The following is a 21,817-nucleotide window of genomic DNA, read 5'->3' as shown; positions in this document are numbered from 1 at the left end:
GCTGGGTGCAGCTGCCCAGAACAAGCATGTTTTGGACCAGTCATCAGTATTTGCAGTTGGTCACCTGCTTCCTTTCTCCAGCTTGTACTCCTCACCTGTTGCCTTGAGAATTCAGGGTGCATGAGTGGTTAGCCTCAGGTGTGGACTGAGGCCTGTGAGATCAGCCAGTGCCAAACGCACTCATTTCATGTGGTCTGGCCTGGGCATTTGTCCTTGAAAATGCCTCAGGATCCTCATGAAATGTCTTGGGCAAAATGCGCCATTATAGTAGAAGTCTAAAGCTTGCGGTAGTGGCCCCTGCCAGGATAGTGGGCTCCCAGGCGGCTTACCCGACCCCCGCTGACCACCAACTAACCTCAGTTGTCTGGAGCCCAGGAGAGAGGAATTGCTCATCCAGCAGATTGGTTTTACTAAAAACTCTGCAGATTTTGTATGCTTACTGCTTGCATTTGTAATTGAATTTTCTCATGGAGTTGCACATTTGTCATAGCTGACCACTTGTACCTTGTCCGTGTAGGTGTACTATTGACTGGAAAAAAGGAAAAAATGTTACAGTTAAAACAATCAAGAAAAAGCAGAAACATAAGGGCCGGGGCACTGTTCGAACAATTACTAAGCAAGTACCCAACGATTCATTTTTCAACTTCTTCAGTCCTCTGAAAGGTAAGTAGGTTAGGTTATTAACATCTTTTATTGACTTGTATAAGATTACTTCATTGACTGACTTTATCCCTAACTTTCAGTTATGTCCTGTCTTTCCTGTCTTCTCACCTGCTTGGTCAGGAGTGCAGCGTCTGCCCTCTTTGTGGTGTTGGTGCCTGGGCAGCTCTCCCTAGGCAAGGGGGCTGGCATAGGAGTGGGGTCGTCACCCTTAGCAGAAAAGGGAAGCATGTCCTCAGCCTCCTGGTGGCCAGCCCAGAGCCACTTCCATTCAGAGAACAGGGCAATGAGGGCTGGGCCTGGACTCCTGGAGCTTGTCCACCACCAGCTGGGCCCACCCTCTGGGGTGGGGGGCGTCTCTTCTCATCTGCATCACCTCAGCTCCCACACGTCACCGTGTCCAGCCTCTAAGTGAACATGCACATGTTCCTTTCTCCTGGGACAGCACCCTGCCTGGGGCGGGCTGCAGAATCAGCTCTCGGGTCCCTGTCGCTGCCTTTGATCTGGCTGCAGTTGCACAGCCTTCAGATGATCCGCCCAGACTTTTCCTCATAAATTTGTGTCCTTGTGACAAAGAAACATAAGTAGTTGGGTTTCCATTTCTGAAAGATTTTGATCCAAATCATAGCTTGGAATCTTCTGGGTTTTTTTCCTTTATATCACTATTATTCTTGGCTCCCCTCTCCCCCCCACCCCCCTTTTTTTTTTCTTTCCTAAGTCATAAAATAAGTCTGGAACCTATGAGCTTCAGGAGTGATTAATAAAATAATTTTGATAGTAAATTATTTGGAAGTTGTAATATAATTTTCTAATCATGAGAGAATGGTACAGCCAGGCTCTTTGGCACTGTTGAAATAATTTATATGAGGGAAAAATTCTCTTTATTTTCCATGGGCAAAATCATACTTGGAAACAAAGAAATTCCAACACAGATGATCAGATCACATTCGGGTTGTTTATTGTGGCTCCATTCTTGGGTCTGAGAGTTTGATTTTTGGTCTAATCTCCACATTTGCCACCATAATTTATTGGGCATTACTTCCTGCATCGGTTGTTATTCTTTAATTGTAGTGTCTGTTTTCTTCTGTTTCATTTTGAACTTAAAAGGTGCACTTTGGTGTGAGGGCAAGAACAGAGCCACTCTCTGAGTTCTCCAAGTTCCTGTTTGGGAAGGTCCCTTGTAGAGCATTGTATTGGACAAAGTGGTGTTCATAAGCAGACTCAGGAATTTTTTTTTGTCTTTATTTTCTTAATGTTACATTCAAAATATATGAGGTTCCCATGTATCCCACACCCCCTCACCCCACTCCTCCCCCCATAACAACAACCTCCTCCATCATCATGAGACATTCATTGCATTTGGTGAATACATCTCTGAACACTGCTGCACCTCATGGTCAGTGGTCCACACCATAGCCCACACTCTCCCACGTTCCATCCAGTGGGCCATGGGAAGACATACAATGTCCAGTAACTGTCCCTGCAGCACTACCCAGACAACTCCAACCCCCGAAAATGCCTCCACATCACATCTCTTCCTCCCACTCCCTACCCCCAGGAACCACTACGGCCACTTTCTCCACAGCAATGCCACATTTTCCTCTATTAGTAATCACAATAGTTCATGAATAGAATATCAGTAAGTCCACTCTAATCCATATTCTATTCTTCCATCCTGTGGACCTTGGAATGGTTGTGTCCATTCCACATCTATATCAAGAGAGGGCTTAGACTCCACATGGATGCTGGGTGCAATTCTCCTGCTTTCAGTTGTAGGCACTCTTGGCTCCATGGTGTGATGGTTGACCTTCACCTCCATGTTAGCTGAGTGGGGTAAGCCCAATAAACCAGAGTATAGGAGTTGCAAGTCTGTTGAGGCTCAGGGCCTGGCTATCAAGTGGTCATTCCAGAGATTCAGGTCCCCTGGGTATACATTAAACCCTAGCACCAACTACAGTTCTGGTAAAAGTACCAGGAGAGGCTTCTGGGCAGAGATCACATCTGAGTCCAGCTCCATCACACAGAAACACAAACTCCAAAGTGGGGCCAACTGACATGTCACTGAACTCCGTCTGCCTATGAACCTATGCCTAGAACCTATGGTCTCTGTAGCCCTCAGAAGAACCATTACCTGGGGTTGTATCTACTTTATCTGTCTCTGGGACTCTGCTGAAGTGTGCATAAGGGCAACCCCTCTAATAACCTCCCAGCTCTTTTTGGAGACTCATAGCCACATAAACTCATTTGTCCTTTCCGTTTCCCCCTTTTATTCAGGTCAAAAAGCATTTTTAACTCCTGGTATTATATGTAGACTGAGATATTCTGCTGGTCTGAGTTGACCCTTTTATTCAAGGTCATTTTCTAGTTACATCACCAGCTGGTACTTGGTAGTAATCCCTCAGCGCCAGGGAGGCTCATCCCCGGGAGTCGTGTCCCATGCTGCGGGGGAAGGCAACACTTTTACATGCTGAGTTTGGCTTCGAGACTGGCCACATTTGAGCAACACAGAGCTCTCAGGAGGTAACTCTTAGAGACCCTGCAGCTCTAGGCCTTGTTTTTATTTTAGGTGCACAGGCTCACAGACATAGTCATTAGTATCAGGGGCTCGTTGTTGGACCTTCATTCTTTTTTGGTCTTTGCCATTGCACTTGGGGGATTGTTGCTGTTCCTTTAGAGACTATGATAGAGTTCCCATGGCTAGGAACTCAGCCCTTCCTCTATTGTTGTTTTTAATTGTAACCACTATGAAAATATCCAAACATTTTTATGTACCCTGGATATATGCCCTGTAGAACTCCCTGCCAACCATGTGTCCCCTGTCAATAACATCCCACCCCAGTATTCCTCCGCTACCGTTGTTGAACCTTTCTGTGATCCAAAACTTCTTGAAAAATGAACCCCAATATATGGCCAGGTTCCATTAATAGTAAAATGGAATATAGTGATGAGTTAAAAGGTTAGATATAGAATACATTAATTGAGAAAAATTAAGGTAAAAATAAATTGGGGTATCAAAAAAATAAAAAATGCAAAAGCTTTGTTTTTGATGTTTTGCCTTCCATCACTGCAATAAGTGTTGCCCTGTTTGCAAATTGGCAAGGCAACTTCTTCGTCTTTTCCTCGGTGTCTGCGTCCTTTCTTCTTCTTTTTTCTTTTTCCTAATTATTAAGCTTATCTTCACAAAAGTTTTAGATCACAGTAATTCATATATGCAATATACAGTACTCCCACATGTCCAACATAAAACACTTTTCCCTTCCACAGCAATAATCTTTTTACATATTCATACTATATTTACTGGAACTGATGTATAGATATTGAGACAGTAGCTTTCGAACAAGGTAACATTTGGGGTTACATTGTGGTTTATATTTTAGACTATACAATTTTCTCAAGTTTTAGTTATGTTTTACATTATGATTTACATTTTAACCTATCACCCCCTATATATTTTTGGTGTCATTTAACATGTCTTATATCTATCCTTGCGTAATCTTGTGGAACACTTCTGTTGCCCACACAATTGCATTGATTCCATCTATTCAGTACCTCTTTCCCCCTCCCCTTAGGGCCCACAGTGACAGTCAGTCTTCATTGCTTGAAGGGCCATGTTCAGAGATAATTGCAACAGTGTTGAGGGCTTGACATGCTCAACTGCCCTAATGCACTGGGAGCCACCATTTCTCTCGAAAGATAAAATTCCCTCTATTTGAGAACATCAGTCCTCCCCAGGATGTGGGTATACCTTCACTCTCATTATATGGGTCTCTATCCAATGCCATAACCCACTATGGCAAAATAAGCACTCACACTCCCTAGGAGCCTGTCCTGCATCGGATTATCCCCTTTAAGCATATTAAACAGGTAACCTTCCTTATTATATAATATCTTTGAAAAAGTTTTCTCAGCATTATACTCTCCGCCAAATATCTGACAATCTCCTATGTTCGTATGTTCCCCACCCTCCCCCCAGTTTCTTGGACAGTATTACCCATCCTCCCATCCCTAGCCCTCCTCAAGCCCTCAAAGCCCCACCCAGAGGTAACCAACCTTATTCCCCCATTTTATCCCTTCCTTGTACAAATACTTATCTCCAGCTTATCATAGATTTCACCCATGTAGGTGTCAACTTACATCCTTCCTCTACCCCCGGTTTCCTTTAAGCCTATCATCCAGTCTCTAGCTCTCTGAGGCAGCTTGGTTTACTTATTTCGTATCATTGAGGTCATGTAGTATTTGTCCTTTAACGCCTGGGTTGCTTCACTCAACATACGGTTCTCAAGATCCATCCATGTTATCACATGTGTTTGTAGTGTATTCGTTCTTAAAGCTGAGTAGTATTCCATTGTATGTGTATACCACATTTTATTTATCCATTCATGTGTTGATGGGCATTTGGGTTGATTCCAACTTTTGGCAATAGTGAACAATGCTGCTATGAACATTGGTATGCATATATCGGTTTGTGTCCTTGTTTTCAGGTCTGCTGGGTATATTCCCAGCAGTGGAATCGCTGGGTCATATGGCAAATCTACAGCTAGTTTTTTGAGAAACCGCCAAACTGTCCTCCAGAATGGCTAGATCCTTCTGCATTCCCACCAGCAGTGGATGAGTGTTCCCATTCCTCCACATCCTCTCCAGCATCTGTAATCTTCTGTTTTTTTCATAGCTGCCAGTTTTATGGGAGTAAGATGGTATCTCATTATAGTTTTGATTTGCATTATCCTAATAGCTAGTAATTTGGAGCATTTTTTTCATGTGCTTTTTAGTCATTTTTATGTCTTTTTTGGAGAAGTGTCTGTTTAAATCTTTTCCCCAGTTTTTAAACGGGTTGTTTGTCTTTTTATTTTCAAGATAAAGGAGTTCTTTTTATATGCAGGTTATAAGTCTCCTATCAGATAATATGGTTACCAAATATTTTCTCCCATTGTGTAGGCTCTCTTTTCACTTTCTTGACAGACTCCTTTGAGGTGCAGAAGGCTTTCATTTTGAGGAAGTCCCTTTTATCTATTTGTTCTTTTGCTGCTCATACTTTTGGTGTGAAGTTCATGAAGCCATTTCCTATTATAGGGTCCTGTAGATGGTTCCCTTCATTGTTTTCCAAAGTCTTTATGGTCTTAGGTCTTGTATTTAGGTCTTGGATCCATCTTGAGTTGATTTTTGTATAAGCTGTGAGTTGGTAATCCTCTTTCATTATTTTACATATGGATATCCAGTTCTTCAGGCACCATTTGTTGAAGAGGCCATTTTCTCCCAGTTGAGAGGGTTTGGTGGCCTTATCGAATCTTATATGACTATATATATGAGGATCTGTATCAGAACTCTTAATTCAGTTCCATTTGTCTGTGTGTCCCTCCTTGTGCCAATACCATGCTGTTTTCACTACTGTAGCTTTGTAGTATGTTTTGAAGTCAGGTAGTGTGATTCCTCCAATTTCGTTTTTCTTTTTCAATATGTCTTTGACTATTTGGGGCCTCTTTCCTTTCCAAATAAATTTCATAGCTAGTTTTTCTAGTTCCTTAAAGAATGCTGTGTTGATTTTATGGGGATTGCATTGGATGTGTATATCAGTATTGATAGGATAGACATCTTAATAATATTTAGTCCTCCATTTATTTAGGTCTTCTTTGTGATTTCCTTGAACAGGGTTGTGTAGTTCTCTGTGTATAAGTTTTTTACATCTTTAGTTAAATTTATTCCTAGGTATTTGATTTTTAAATTTACTATTATAAATGGTATTTGTTTCTTGATTTCCTTCTGAGCTTGCTCATTATGGGTGTACAGAAATGCTACTGATTTTTGCGCATTGATCTTATAACCTGCAACTTTACTAAACTCATTTATGAGGTCTAGAAGCTTTATTGTAGACCTCTCAGGGTTTTCTATGTATAGGATCGTGTCATCTGCAAATAAGGAAATTTTGACTTCTTCCTTTCCAGTTTGAATGTCTTTTATATCTGGTTCTTGCCTCAGTGCTCGAGCAAGTACTTCTAAGACAGTGTTAAATAGAAGAGGTGAGAGAGGGCATCCTTGTCTTGTTCCTGATCTTAGAGGGAAGGATTTTAGGATTTCACCATTGTGAACGATGTTGGCTGTGGGTTTTTCATGTATACTGTTTATCATGTTCAGAAAATTTCCTTGTATTCCAATCTTTTGCAGTGTTTTTATCAAGAAAGGGTGCTGTATTTTGTCAAATGCTTTTTCTGCATCTATAGATATAATCATGTGATTTTTTTCTTCACTCTTTATATGGTGTATTACATTGATCAATTTTCTTACATTGAACCATCCTTGCATACTCAGAATGAATCCCATTTGGTCATGGTGTATAATTTGTTTACTGTGTTGTTGAATACGATTAGCAAGTATTTTGTTGAGGATTTTTGCGCCTAAGTTCATTAGAGAAATTGGTCTGTAATTTTCCTTTTATGGTGTCTTTTTTTGGCTTTGGTACTAGGGTAATGTTGGCATCATAGAATGAGTTAGGTAATGTTCCTTCTGTTTCGATTTTTAAAAGAGTTTCAGCAAGATTGGCATTAGTTCTTTCCGGAATGTTTTGTAGAATTCACCTGTGAAGCCATCTGGCCCTGAGCTTTTCTTAGTTGGGAGGTTTTTAATAACTGATTCTATCTCTTTACTTGTGATTGGTTTGTTGAGATCATCAATTTCTTCTTTTATCAATATAGGCTGCTTATGTGTTTCTAGGAATTTGTCCATTTCCTCTGAATTGTCATTTTTGTTGGAATGTAGTTTTTCAAAGTATCCACTTATGATAGTCTTTATTTCTGTGGGGTCAGTAGTGATATCCCCTTTCTCATTTCTTATTTTGTGCATTTGCATCTTCTCTCTTTTTTTCTTTGTTAGTCTCACTAAGGGTTTGTCAATTTGATTGATCTTCTCAAAGAACCAGCTCTTGGTTTTGTTTATCTTTAAAAGTGCTTTTTTATTTTCCATTTCATTTAGTTCTGCTCTTATGTTTGTTCTTTCTTTCTTCTTCCTGTGGGGTTACTTTTTTGTTGTTTTTTTACTAATTCCTCCAAATGTGCAGTTCGTTCTTCAATTTTTGCTCTTCTTTTTTGATGTACGAATTCATAGCAATAAATTTCCCTCTCAGTACTGCTTTTGCTGCGTCCCATACATTTTGGAATTTTGGTGTGTTGTGTTATCATTTTCATTATTTTCAAGTAGTTATTAATTTCTTTTGAGATTTCCTCTTTGACTTACTGTTTTTGTAAGAGTGTGCTGTTTAATTTACATATCTTGGTGCAAAATCTGGGCCTCTGGCCCTTGCAAGTTTCCAGCTTCACTCCACTGTGGTCAGAGGTATTGTTTTGCATGATTTCGATCTTTTTGAATTCATTGAGCCTTTCTTTGTGGTCTAGCATATGGTCTATCTTGGAGAATGATCCATGTGCACTTGAGAAAAATGTATTTCCTGCTGTATTCGGGTGTAATGTTCTGTATATGTCTATTAGGTCCAGCTCCTCTAATATACTGTTCAAAGTTTTTGTTTCTTTATTGATTCTCTTTTGAGATGTTCTGTCCAAAGTTGGTAGTGGTGTATTAAAGTCTTCTACTATAATTGTAGAGGCATCTATTCTTTCACTTAGTTTTTCCAGTGTTTGCCTCACGTATTTTTTGGCGCCCTTGTTAGGAGCATAAATATTTATGATTGTTCGTTTTTATTGAAAGATTATCCCTTTCACTAATATATAGTATCCATCTTTGTCTCTCACAGTTGTTTCGCATTTAAAGTCTATTTTGTTTGATATTAATATAGCTACTCCTGCCTTCTTCTTGGTTATTGTTTGCTTGGAAGATTGTTTTCCAGCCATTCACTTACAACCTCCTTGAATCAGACTCAGGAATTTTTGAGGTGCTTTGGGGAATTCTAGAACTGGATTTGTGGCAATGGTTGTACCAACTATAGTACATACCGAAAAATGGTTGAATCTTACAATGAAGTGGGTGGATTTTATGGCATATAAACTGTACCTCAGTAAAGCTGGGGTTTTTTTGGTTTTGTTCTTTAAAGATTTATTTATTTATTTCCCCGCCCCAGTTGTCTGTTCTCTGTGTCTATTTGCTGCGTCGTCTTCTTTGTCCACTTCTGTTGTTGTCAGGGGCATGGGAATCTGTGTCTCTTTTTGTTGCATCATCTTGCTGTGTCAGTTCTCCGTGTGGACGGCACCATTCTTGGGCAGGCTGCACTTTCTTTCACGCTGGGCGGCTCTCCTTACGGGGCGCACTCATCTTGCGTGGGGCTCCCCTACATGGGGGACACCCCTGCATGTCAGGGCACTCCTTGCACGCATCAGCACTGCGCATGGGCCAGCTCCACACGGGTCAAGGAGACCCGGGGTTTTTTACTGCGGACCTCCCATTTGGTAGACTGACACCCTAACCACTGGGCCAAGTCCTAGGAAAGCTGTTTTTAAAAGTAAATAATTTAATGGTAAGTACTATGGTAAAGAGAGTGGAAGTGGCAGTGGGGAGAGGTGATGGGATAGTCAAGACAAAATCAAAATTGATAACTTTTTTTTAAGAAATGGAAGAAATGTTAGATAGCTAATTCAGCCTGTTTTTGACTTGCAAAGCAGGTCCAGATGTGACACAAGTGACAAAAGTCCTCGTAGCAAGTAGCGAATCACCCTCCAGAATCCCCTAGGTGGGATGCTTGCCAGGTGTAGACGCTTAGCCCTGTCTGCACCTGTGTCAACGCCTATGAGTGACACCTGAAGCTGAAGCCAAAGCTTGAGGACCACTGCCCTGGGCTGGTGTTAACCCAAGCAGCACTTGCTGCTCTGCAGTGCATAGTGAAGGCTATAAGGCCATTGGGCAGCAGTTCATTCAGCCTGTGATGGCGTTGGGTCAGAAATACTGAAATGAGAATTGAGGGGAGCTGGTGTGGCTCAGTGGTTGAACACCTGCTGCCCATGTTCCAGGTCCTGGGTTCAATTCCTGCCACTGCCTTAAAAAATGAGAATTGAAAAGGCAGTTAGTGCAGAGTAGAGACTAGGCAAGGTAAACAAACGTTCAGCTCCTTCGGAAAGTCAGTACCCTGGAACAAGCGTTTATAAAATTGGTTTGGATTCTGGAAGATCTGGGATAGGCTGTTTGAATGTCACTAAACTTGGTTTGGTCCTGTTTAGTCCTGTCTTTCCTGTCAAGCTCCAGCCATCCCCAAACCTGTGGTTGTATGTGTGTTGAATGCCACATCTGGGCGGCTCCCTTGAGCGAGGAGCTGCGCTGCCTTGCAGTAGGGCATAAATGAACAGAACTGTCCTGCCACAAGGAGTTCTTCTTGCAGGAAGCACATCAGCTCTCTGTTCTCTCTTCCTCCTGTCACACAGATAATGAAACACAGGTTCCACCTGGCTGCACTGCAGCTCCTGAGCAGCACTAGGACTGGAAGGCTGGGGTGGCCTCTTGCTCTTCTGTATCCTCACGTGGTTTGCAGAGCCTGAGTCAGGCTTCCATGCAGCACAGGGGCACTGAGGGCACTGTGCGGGTCACTGGCGCCTCCTCCCATTAACACTTGAACCTCGGCGTGCTTTTCTGGATATTTCTGTGAGGGGGGCAAGGGTTGTGGGGGGTCGGGGCCAGCTTTTATGCAGGAGCTGGGTTGAATGCCACCAAGATGTCCGTGGAGGCCAAAGCCTCCACGAGACTGACGTGAAAGGCCTTGCTGTCCAGGGTTCCTTTTATTGGTCAGCTGAGCTTTCTCTGTGGGCTTTTTAAAACTTTCAGGTTGTTAATGCATGTGTTTTGGTTTTTCTTTTTATAGCATCCGGGGATGGAGAATCACTGGTAAGATTTGTGTGATTAAATTCTGATTTTCCTGTTAAAGTCTTTATTTCCTGAGTAGGTTCCTTCTTAGGTTTTTATCCATTCCTGCTCCCTGAAAACCTAATAGCAGTTTGTAATCATGACACTTTTTGGTTGGAGAAACTTTTTCATACATCAGTCTTCTGTGTCCCGTGTGTCCTTTCAATTGTGCTTAGCTCCATTTATGTGACCTCCAGGGAGCATGCAGGGAGCCAGTGGGCCCACTGCTTCCCTGGCAGCTGTTCTCTGCCCTTTTGCTTAATTCGAGCCCTTAATGCAATGTTTAACATCCTCTTAAGTGACAGTTGTGTAGGAGTGAGCCCAAAGTGAGAGAGAGCGTTTGGGTGAGGGTGACTAAGAGAATGTTGTGTTTGTTGCACAAGATAAGTTAATGGTTAGGCTCTCTCCTCCTCAGGATGAAGATTCAGAATTCACGTTAGCATCTGACTTTGAGATTGGGCACTTCTTCCGTGAGAGGATCGTCCCACGTGCAGTGCTTTACTTTACAGGGGAGGCCATAGAAGATGCCGACAACGTATGTGGGGCAGGGCATGGGGGGTGGCTGCTACACTGGCAGGCATGTCCTGTGGTGCAAAGAAGTCCCAGGTTGTGTTTTGACCCCTAAAAGCTGAAAATTTTTATATTACCAACCAGATGTGTAGTGTGGTCTGCCTACTTGTGCTTTGTAGAAAAGAGTAGGAGAACGAGTGTGAGAACCGGCCTGTGTGGGGGTCTCCTCATGTCCTGTGCATGGCCTGTGAGCTTCAGGGGAATTCATGCGCACAAGGAAAACCTTTCTTGTGACAGCCCGGCCACCCCAAATGACTGTCACCAGAATGGGCTGCTGCATCAGCCTAAAAGAGATAGGAAGCCCGGCCCACGGGAGATGTGGCAGGGCTCTGCATGCCACCTCCTCTGGGCCGGAGGAGAGCTAGCTCGTGCTTGTCAGGACTTGGGGAAGCAAGTGAAGTTGCCTTCTGCATGTGTCCCTGGAAGCACGCCACAGGTGCTCTTTCTCTTCTTGTGGTTCACGTCTTGTGGTCATGGGTGCCTTTCGGAACTTGCTCATGGGGCTCAGCAGGACTTACTACCAGGCAGCTGGTACTGGAGCAGGTGTGGGCAGGAACCCAGCAGAGGCCTGCTTCTCCTCACACCTCTCCCATCGTGCATGTGCTCCCTGAGCGGGGGGGCATGGGCCAGCCTCAGATTGTTAGCTTAGGTTGGTTCATGTCTGGATTTCAGCTTCCTCGTCCATCCCTAGGCCGGGGGTGTGTGCAGGGAACAGGTCCACACACGGAGCTTGGCTGAGCACTGGGTTGTTAACACATGCGAGGAGCTGCTGAACCATAGGCTTAGGAAGTGCTGGCTAGATGAGCACTGTTGGTAAACTTTCTGCAGTGATGGAAGTCTCCTACATCTCTCTGTGGTCGGACCAACCAAGAGTGGCTTTTGAGGAAAGGAATGTTGGAGTTTTATTTAATTTTAATTAATTTACATTTAATAGCCAGACAGGCCCAGTGGCCGCATGTTAGAAAGTACATCCTTAGGTTCCCAACATTGGCTTCCCAACAACTCTTCTGACTCCTCAGTTGAGAAGTTTTGCCTACTCAGTTTGTGCAGGTTTGTTTACGTATAGCTCGTGTGTGCAGGCCCTGCTGGTGGGCAGAATGGGCAGGTTCCAAGTATGAGCTCAAACCTGACTGGGTTGAATCCTAGCTCTGCCACTCAGCAGCTGTGCAGCCTCTTGGTGCCTCCTCTCCTCAGTGGAGTGAAGGACTTGTGGGCTGGAGAGGCCCAAGACCTGTGCCTGATGCAGAGGTGCATAATGATTTTCTTACCGACCTTAGGCACGTCATAGCCCACACAAGAGGTACAAAGCTTCTTAGAGGAAGTGAATGTAGAGTGCTGATGTCTTCTCTCTGGGCGCTCATGGGTCAGCTTGTGCATCCCTTTGGGGTCTGTGCAGCCCACTTTGGAGAGCACTGCTTTAGGCAAGTATGATGTAAATTTGAAATACAGCCCTGCAGTCCCCTATGTAAAGCCTTTTTTGAAAAACAGATTCTTCAAGGGTGAATGATGGACTTAGAGCCTCAAAAAATAAAAACAAACAAATAGGCACTCAGGCTTGTTTGAAGCTGGTTGAAATTTGATCTGAACTGCTGTTGGCATCTTGTTGACTGCAGGGCTCTCAGAGGCCAGTTGGGGTGCTTAGGCAGGAAGGGCACTGCTGTGAGGGTGGAGGGTGCGCAGGCTGGGAGCTTGGTGTGGGAGGGTGCACTGTGGAAGCCCTCAGCGATTCGTCTAAATTCTACACCAAGATCTGTGTAAGATTCTGTGTAGATTCTGGCTCCCCAGAAACTGCTGACTTTCCACATGCACTGTGCTGAGTAGCCGGTAGGGAGACGTGGGGTTTGGGTACTTGAATGAGAGTCTGGTCAGTGAAGTCTATGGAAGTTCATATATGAGGATTTTAGTTTTGACTTGTTACAAAGGTTAACCACCAAGGTTTCACTATATGCCTATTTAAGAAGTGTTTGTTTGTTTTCCTTTATATGAGATGCAAAGTAAAATGATACAGAAATTCTTAGAGGTAATAAAATTATGCTAAACTGGTTTACTTAGAGTTGCCTTGGGAAAAATAGGAAGGAAAACAAATTCAACCAGCTCACAAAAAATCTTCTCTTATTTGGCAGCAGGCTGACGAGAAGCAGGTGCCATTTGGGGCCCAACTGGGTCCAGCACGCAGAGGGGACCCAGGGCTGTACCCTCTCTCCCCAGCCTCACTTTGAGGGATTGCCTGTTACTTGGGCTCATCAGCAAAGCTCCCCACAGAAGCTGGTCCCTGGAGGCCTTGGCCTGGCCAAGAGTTCTGGCCCACAGTGGCGGCACGCAGGCCTGCGCAAGTGGGCTGGTCACAGGGCTTGATTGTCAGGTCGCTGTCAGGGTTTATGTGCCTGAAAATACTTTTCTGTCTTTCAGTTCGAAGAAGGTGAGGAAGGAGAAGAGGAGGTAAGAACAGGTCACAGTAAACATCACTGTTTACCTAAAGTTGGCTTTTCTTTGACTTTCTCTGCTCAAGGGGACAGGGGTAAATCTTCAGTAAGACTGGCTTCAATCCGCTGTGCATAAAGCTACCTTTTGGCCCTGTTGAAGAACTGAGTAGAAATAGAGCAAGTGTTGCAAGTGCCCATAATTTTGAACCCTGCAATTGGCTGGTGAAAATGTATCCTAGAAAAATACATTTAAAAAATAAGATATACCTTTTCAGAAATATGTTATTTCAGGGTTACCCATGAGAACAGAAATACAACCAGAAATAAGCTTAAGTGTCCGGGCAAGGTGATTTAGTCATTTATGGGTAGCAGTAATCGCTGCATTGCTTTAACTTGCTTGTGAATCCTGAGATCCACAGTAATTTGAGTCCTTTCTGTTCATCAAGTTATCACTCCTTTAATACAGGAATTAGAAGGTGACGAGGAGGGAGAAGAGGAGGAAGATGCTGAAGTTAACCCCAAGGTTAGTTATTTTGGGGGGTTACCCAAACATGTTCCCCACTCAGACTCATTGGTATTAAGACTGTATTTGTTATTCTCTAACTAGAAAACTTAAAAGGTATCAGAAAAATACTTGAATGAAGAAATAATTATTTACCATCTGTGTGATTTCCCTGAGTGTTTGATATAAATACTCAGTAAAATGCTTCCTAATTCTTGCTGTATTTTATTTACATAACTCATTTGATACAGCAACATTATTTTCTGGATCTTTAGTTCTTTTAAGGTATGATTTAATAGACTACTGAACCAACTTTCTGATCTTTAGATTTTCTTTGTGGAAAAGGTACACAGAAGGGTCTTGGGGGGAATAAAAGGTTATTTTTATATGGATAGAAAAATGGAATTGTGTATAATATTACTATTATACTTGGGTTGAGAAAACTCAGTTTAAACTAGGTAGCTTTATTAGAGGAAATCAAGATACTTTAATGTATGGGCAACCATTAATATTACCTGTAAATCTGGATTTTTGTTTATGGTATCCAATTAGCTTAAATCAAGCTTCTTTGCCATTTGAAATTTATTTGTCATCTAAAGCTGTAGTGAGAATTTACTCTTATTTTCTAGCTTGAAATTAAATTTGTAATGCGCCTGGCATCTTAGAATTAAATATGCATGGGTTGTCAGACTGCTCACATTAGCTGGCTCTTTTGTAATATGTATGTTTATTTAACTAGACACTTGGGTGTTTGTTTGTGCCTGTTTTCTACCTTAAGGAGAGTATGCACCAAGCTGTCATGTCCTCACCTGGTTCTGTAACGCTCAGCCCCGTCTGTTTCCACAGTGCATGCTCACGCTGCTCCCTCGGCGAAGAACAAGGAAGGGCTATCCCGATGCTCTTTAAAAATGTGCCACATATACACCTCTGTGGGGGAGGCCCGTGGGAACATTCACCTTTTAAAAGGCGAGCTCTCAGTCAACTGGCCACTCCCTGTTGGAAACAGACCCGCGCCCAAGACCGTGACAGGGTCAGGGACTGATGGAAGAAAGAGGCCTGAGTCCCTGCCCTTGGGTGCATCCCAGCCTGCGGGTCAGAGAGGACAGAGGCATGCCAGTTTACTGTGAGCGGGGTGAAGTCCCCTCGTGCTGCGGACACTGCTGCTCTGGGGGCCAGGTGTGTTTTCTGTGGCGTGGGGCCTGAATGTGCGCACTCACTGTTTCGATTGTAAAGCACTGGGCCTGGTGTGCAGGGTCCACTGCCCTAGCCTCAGCCGCACGGGTGGAGCCTCTGTTTGATTGCTCCTGTGGCACCTGCAGGCCTTTGTTCTTTGGCTGCTGCTTTTTCCCCCTTCATCTGTTCTGCAACTCTTCGTTGCCTTGCCAGATCTTCTGTCTCCTCTCCTGCCTCAGTTTTCTTAAAGAGCTTTCTCACCAAATGATTACAAATCACTTGATCTAAAGTAGTGAATTTTAAATACTTGCACCTCCTGAAGTCTTCGGTGTATTTTGTTGAGTGGAAGTAGGTGAGAACTGGCTTGTGGAGTTCTAGAACGGACCCCCTGCATCAGTCAGTCCTGTGCTATTTAAATGGGTCCGAATCTTGTGTACTCACGGGTCATGAGGTCATATTTCTGTGCCTTCAGATGCATCTCTTCTGTGTGGTTTGTAACACTGGAATGTGGACTAGCAAAAGGAAGTAAGGAAGGGAGGAGTGTCCTGGTGTTAGGCGTAGTCATAGTGGAATTGGGCTTTGACCGCTGGCAAGCTGTGTGTCTGGGGTTTTGAAGCTACTCCTTCAGGTCAGTATTTCACAGCTCTTTTGTATCATGAGAAATTGTGGCTGTTTCCTCCTGTATAATTTTGTGCATTTCATTTTCTTTCATGCTGACACTTCCTTTCAATTTTTTTCCCCATTTAGGTGTAATTTTTGTCTGTTAATCATTCGTACGTTTCTAGGTAAGGTGGAATTCCATTCGTACCTAACTTCCAAGCTTCTTATCTGTATACTTCCTACAATGTATTGTTCTGGCTCTTCAGATAGGAGCTGATAGGTTCGACTTAGACTTCTTTTACATGCCTCTGAATAGTTAAACACAACCTAGATTTGGCTCCTACTTTCTGAGCCTCATATTTCTTGCTGGCAGGGCATAGTCACAAGTGCTGGTGCCCATCTCCAGGAAGAGGGCAGACCAGGGGGCAGCAGCCTGCTGGTTGGCTGCATAGAAGAAGCCACTGGGGACAGGTGGCCCTCTTGGGTCCAGGATGAGCTTGGCTGTCCTCAGTCATGACTACGTCTCAGTGGGTTGAGTCATTCACTGTGGCTGCTAGAAACTGGTCTTTTAGTCATTTTTCTTGACATGTGTCTTGAAATTTTATAATTTTTAAAATCCGGGTGATATGCAGATCAATAGTTGTGTATAAAGTAGTAATTCAACTTTTAACCTGCCACAATTCTTTATCTAAAAAAGCTGTGGACATCTTTTTCAGTGCAGGCATTAATATGTGCTGCGGTAAGGTTGATGAAGACTTTCTGATGGACTGAGAGTAAGAAAAGAACCCATGGAGGGGAGCACATGTAGCTCAAGTGGTAGAGTACCTGCTTCCCACATACAGGGTCCCCACATACCTCCTAAAAACAGAACAAACAGCAAACAAATGAATAAACCAACTCGGGGTAGCCGAAATAGCTCAGGGGTTGAGTGCCAACCTCCCACATCTAAGATCCCAGGTTCAATTCCCGGCCCTGGTACCTAAAAAAGAGACAGAACCTGTGGAAATGTAAATGAGCATCAGTGAGCTCTGGGAGCCACCCCAGCCGTCAGTCCCTGTATTAAGTAGTAGTAGCTCTTTGGCTAGTGTGGAATGGGTAAATCCTAGTTCCTAGGTGAGGCTCTTGCTACTCTTGCTCTTGGGACCTGTACTTTTTTTTGCAGTACTAGGGGAAGGAGGAAACAGGTGGCAGCTTGAGCTGCTGTGAGAAGAATCTAGGAACAATAAGGGTTCTGCACGTTGAGCTGAGAAGATGACTAGTTTATCGAATTAGCACCTGTAAGTGCTGGAACTTTAACTTTTTGTCCCAAAATGACAAGGGCCAACTAGGTCAGGCTTCCTTGGAAAATCTTCCTGCAATGCCTTCCTATCTTACTTATAGGGGCTTCTTTCCTAGAAAACAAAGGGTTATTGGCCGATTTGGGTTTGAAGAAATATTTTCATTAGATGAAATTAATACACACGTCTTGACCTTCATTATGCTTAAAAGGGCCAGGTCCAATAATTTGTTTGGATATTTAAAATTATGTTGAGTTGTTCTTCATTCTCAGTTGTCCCCAGATGTTGAAAGAACCTCTCAACACATGGTCAGTCTTGTTTCTCCTGAACCCCTCACTTCTCCTCCCACCCCCTGCCAGTTACTTAGAAGCCCACTAGCTACACCTTGTCCATAAATATCCCAGCACATACTAGAAGAGCAGAACTCTTCCTCCCCGTAACCGTATATGGATTGCATCACCTGAAAAGTGCCGGCACTGCTCTCTGCTCATGTCCAGTGCTCCCCACAGGAGACTGGTCTGGGTTCAGTCAGCTTCTGGGGGCTGCAGGCTGCACCTTCTTTAGTGAACTGCAGAGTTGTGTGTGTGTAGGGCCTGACTACACTCCCTTTCCTGCGTGGGTTGTCATCCCTAAACCCCTCCTTTTAAATGGCCCCATAGTGGTAAGGTGGTAGCTGCAGTCGTTGCCTTTAGAAACCACCAACTCCCCTCCCTCGGTGATAAGTTAGTGTTAGGTGGCCAAACTCTCGATTTGGAATGGGGTAGAGGTGCTCAATTTCAGTAGCATTTATATTTCGGCCATGTCACATGCCCAGACCCACTTGTCTCATCTAAAATTCACTTCCCAGACTTTTGGTCCCCCGGTGCCAAAGCGCTGGTCTTACTCCTTGGTCTTTCGGCTCTGTGTATACTGGCGCTGTCCCCAGAGTTGGGGTGCCATGCTGCGAGCCCTACCCCACGTCCTTCCTTGCGAGGCCATGTGCAGGGCAGGTGCCACGCCGACCTGTCAGCCTCACCACTTTGCTCCAGCCTCAGCCCAGGTCTGGTTGCTGGTCTCTCCCTTCTAAAACGAGGGCGCTCTTCTTCCAGCAGTTTTCATGTTTTCTAACCCAGTTTGTTTTTGCAAATAGGAAATGTGCGGGGGCCCACCCCATGTGTCTCCCCTTGTATCCAAAAGGCAGCTCCCTGCTTTCTTCCTTGTTCAGTGCCAGAGCCCATTTCACTCTGCTCTGCTCTGCTCCACTGGGGCCAGGGACCAGTATCCGGCAGGGAGCATTCCGACCTCTTTTGTGATGCTCACCAGCAGAGCTGAGCCGCCGCCCGAGTGGATGCTATGTCTTGGTTGTCCTCCACGCATTGATTTTTTTCACTCCTTAAATAGGGTTCCCTGAGTGCTGACTGTAGCCCCAGCTTCTCCCCCCGAGGGCATTAGCTTCCTGGTCCCATGTGTTCCTTTTCAACAAATGGGTCATGGGGCTGGGCGTCGACCCGGGGCATGCCAGTTTGTATTCCAAGCAGCTTATGACCTTGGCGCCCACACCCGAGATTCTGCGTTCTAGGACCCACTAGCTTGGGAGTTAGTGCAGAGCTGTCTGCTTTGGCCTGTCATTGGCCTCTACACAGGACTCATGGGGCTGCGAGGTGTGGTTTAAAGGCCATCTCTTTCATTGGTGACTCTGTGTGATACGCACATTGGATTATAGTGACATTAATCTCCTCTCTTCAGGAGAAATGGGATTTCCCTGACAACTCTCTGGGATGAGACCTCGCTTGGCAAGCCTGGGGCCTCTGGGGAGGAGCTTGGGGCGTGGCTTCCAGGCATGGCGCTTGTCCCTTTCTGCTGTGCCTTTGGTGATGGGAGTGGGGCCTCCTAGGCGGCAAGGGCTGGGGCGGGCGCAGGTGGCCTCAAGCTTCTAACCCACATGTCAGCCTCTGTGTCCCTGGGACCCTCCTCCCGAGCAGACTTCCTCACCCCGACACCGAGACACAGATAAGCAGGAAAGACAACCCTGGCAGGACTTACTAAGGTCTTGTTTTTGTTTTTTTTACTGTTTCTAAGACTATATTTTTCTATAACAGTTGTAAAAAAATAATTGAGTCTTGGTTTTCATATTGGGTAGGAGATATTTGTTTAATGGAAAAATGGAGTTTGCTCTCTGAACACCTTGTCTTTTCTCCTTGGCAGAAAGAGCCCAGCCAGCCGGCCGAGTGCAAGCAGCAGTGAGCGCCCCCGCAGGCCTGTCCTGGGGCCGCCTGGTCGCACAGTCGGGTCACCAGTGCCCACACCTGCCTCGCTTCCAAGTGCATGATTTTCACTTTCACTTTTCCTTTTTCCTCATTATTTTGTTTAACTTGTACAGTGACAACTTTAATGCATTTCAGAAATAGGCAGTTTAGTCCCCTCACCCTCTGCAGCCTGGGGTACCCTGCAGCTCAGTGAGCTTGGCAGCCCTGCCCTTGGGAGGGCCCCAGAGAGAGACCACACCAGGCAGGGCAGGGGGCTCGCCTGAAGGGCAGTTCACCTGGTGGTGTGGTCCCACGGCCCTGGGGCCTGGCGTGCCTGCCCCTGCAGTCGGACCTCATGCTTCCCTTTCACTGGAAGAAGTCCACACCACTTCCAGCCCCGTCCCGCCTCCTGTGAAAGCTGCTCCGGCCCGGGGCAGGGCTGTGGAGCGCACTTTGCGCGCTCCTGCAGTTTTCTTTGGTTCTACCTTTCTAGGGTGGGGTGGGGGTTGTGGCGCACACCGACGTGGAGGCGTAGCTTTAGTGGTTCATTGATGTATTTATTTCTTCATGCTTGGCTGTGAGGACATTGCACTTAGGCTCATCCTCACAGTTCTAAGCCAGGCTGTGACTTAAGGCCTGAGGCCTGGGCTGAGAAAAGGTGGCGCAGCTGCAGCAGGGGCCGGTGGGGAAGGAGCCACTACCCCTGCCATGGCTCCCAGTGCAGGGGCTTGCTTGTGACACACACAGGCCACGTCCACTGCGGCAGGTTCAAGGGCCTGTAGCCAGGGAGCTGGGATTTGAATCGCTTGCATTTAGGCAACTGTGTTTGAGGGGCTTGGCTTAAAAAGGTGGCGTGTCGCTTCCAGGCCTTGCTTTCTCGAGCTCCCGTTCCATGGCTCCACCGCTTACCTCTGCCTGAAGAGCCCGGGAGCACTGCGGCCTCTTCCTTGACAGGCCTGTGGGTGCTCGCTCAGGGTGCGTGGTGGCAGTGCTGCAGCAGTGACGCAGCTTGCAGAGCCTCGGCCTTGCCTCAGGCAGGCTGCACTTGCGTGGCCGAACACGGTGTTCTCGATGTGGACAGACCGGTTGGAATATTCTATTAAAGTTGTGGGACATGACCTGGCCCCATGCTGTACTTTCTTTCCGGGAGAGTCTGGGAAGAGGCGGCGGGTGGCGTCTTCCTCTCTGGGCAGGTGGGCAAGGCCCCAGCTGCTCTCAGGCTTTATTTCTAGAACCCGAGTCTGGGCTGGACCCAAGGCTGCCAGTCTTCTAGTCTCACCTTTTTTGGGGGGGCTTTTAATGCTTATTTTTAGAAAGGCCCCCTTTGGTCCTTGAGACCTGCACCCCTGTCTCTGGAGCAGTGCGTTTAGGGTCTTGGGTGGGCCTTCGCCACAAGGGGAAAGACAAAAGACCTTCCCTGACCCAGTACAGAGTCCTCAGCTCAGGGGAGGGGATGAGGCTCGAGCGGCCGTGTGCCTGCTTCCCATGTGCGAGGTCCTGGGTTCAATCCCCAGTACCTCCTCAGAAAACAGAAACACTTGGAGAAAGCCTGCGTCGGACCTGCCTGCTGTCCAGAGGTGCTCTGAGGGTGCTCCGCCAGGAACGCGAAGCTGCACAGGGGCTGGCTCAGGGCCCTCCCATAGGGCCACACAGCCAGTATCCGCCTGCCCGCCGCCCCGCCACCGCGTGGCTGCTGCTCCCTGCAGTGCCAAGAAGCGGGAGCATAGGAAGGGCGAAGTGCAGGCTAAGAAGTCATCGCACTGCCAGAAGGCCCCGCGCTCCAGGGCCTGCCTTGGGGGTGCCCCAGCCCTCAGCCCACCCCCCACAGCCGGGCTCCACCCCGCAGGGGGCCTGGGGATCTGGGAGTGCTTCAGCCAAACTGCCCTCAGGAGAAACGGGCATGGAAACCCTACCCAAGGGCCAGGGGCTGCTGTGCTGCGGCCCTCGCTCACCTGCAGAGCCAGAGCTGCCCGTGATGAGCCCGCACCCACTGTCCCTCAGGAGGGGCCCCGTGACTCGGGGGTACCAATCGTGGGGTCGGCTTGCCATCACGAAGGCTGCACAGGTCCCCTTTAAACACCAGGCCCCCCTTGGGCATCCAAGACGAATCTACCTATGAAACCTGTGTTCACAGGTGATGTAGGGATCAGAAGCGATGGCATAAAATGACGTGCTCGGCAGATCGGCAGGAAGTGAACGGGCTGCTTCAGAGCCAGGGAGCACGGAGGTGTCAGGCCCGTCCGCGGGGCTCAGGGCTCCCTCCAGCCCCTGCCCGCCACTCCCCAGCAGGCCCTGTCATTCCTAAAGAAACCGCTCAGCCTTCCTGAAGAAACGAGAAGGGAGGACACTTCTCTTCTTTCAGGGGGCAGCCCAGATGTGACAGGTGTGGTGCAGCGCCTGGCACAGGCTGTTAGGGACCGGTGCTCGGCCCTGGGACAGCTGCTGGCCAAATGAGGATTCAGGTCCAGGGCAGGGGGGGCCGAGTCCACAGCCCCAGGCCTGGTGGGGTGAGTGCACACCTGCCCTGCTCTGCGGGTGTCTGGAGGTGTGCCTGTCCAG

General features: G+C 46.4%; 1 protein-coding gene across 20 annotated transcripts in view; it reads left to right on the top strand.

The window, feature by feature from the left end:
• NAP1L4 (nucleosome assembly protein 1 like 4) overlaps positions 1-20,376 on the top strand; it is a 51,560-nt gene extending 31,184 nt beyond the window's left edge. For 7 of the 20 annotated variants that reach the window (XM_058304981.2, XM_058304982.1, XM_058304980.2 and 4 more), the window contains 6 exons: positions 518-663; positions 10,448-10,470; positions 10,904-11,023; positions 13,468-13,497; positions 13,948-14,004; positions 19,218-20,376. In XM_058304981.2, the coding sequence (XP_058160964.1) occupies positions 518-663; positions 10,448-10,470; positions 10,904-11,023; positions 13,468-13,497; positions 13,948-14,004; positions 19,218-19,256 (415 nt within the window). In that variant the 3' untranslated portion in view covers positions 19,257-20,376. Of the gene's footprint in view, positions 1-517; positions 664-10,447; positions 10,471-10,903; positions 11,024-13,467; positions 13,498-13,947; positions 14,005-14,829; positions 15,785-15,903; positions 15,942-19,217 lie in introns of those variants that run through there. The other 13 variants (XM_071217902.1, XM_071217900.1, XM_071217901.1 and 10 more) reach the window with 5 other exon arrangements.
• Positions 20,377-21,817: the final 1,441 nt, after the last annotated feature.

This window comes from Dasypus novemcinctus, chromosome 10 (assembly GCF_030445035.2).
Source record: "Dasypus novemcinctus isolate mDasNov1 chromosome 10, mDasNov1.1.hap2, whole genome shotgun sequence".
Lineage (NCBI taxonomy): Eukaryota > Metazoa > Chordata > Mammalia > Cingulata > Dasypodidae > Dasypus > Dasypus novemcinctus.
This window is presented reverse-complemented; position numbering and strand designations above follow the sequence as displayed.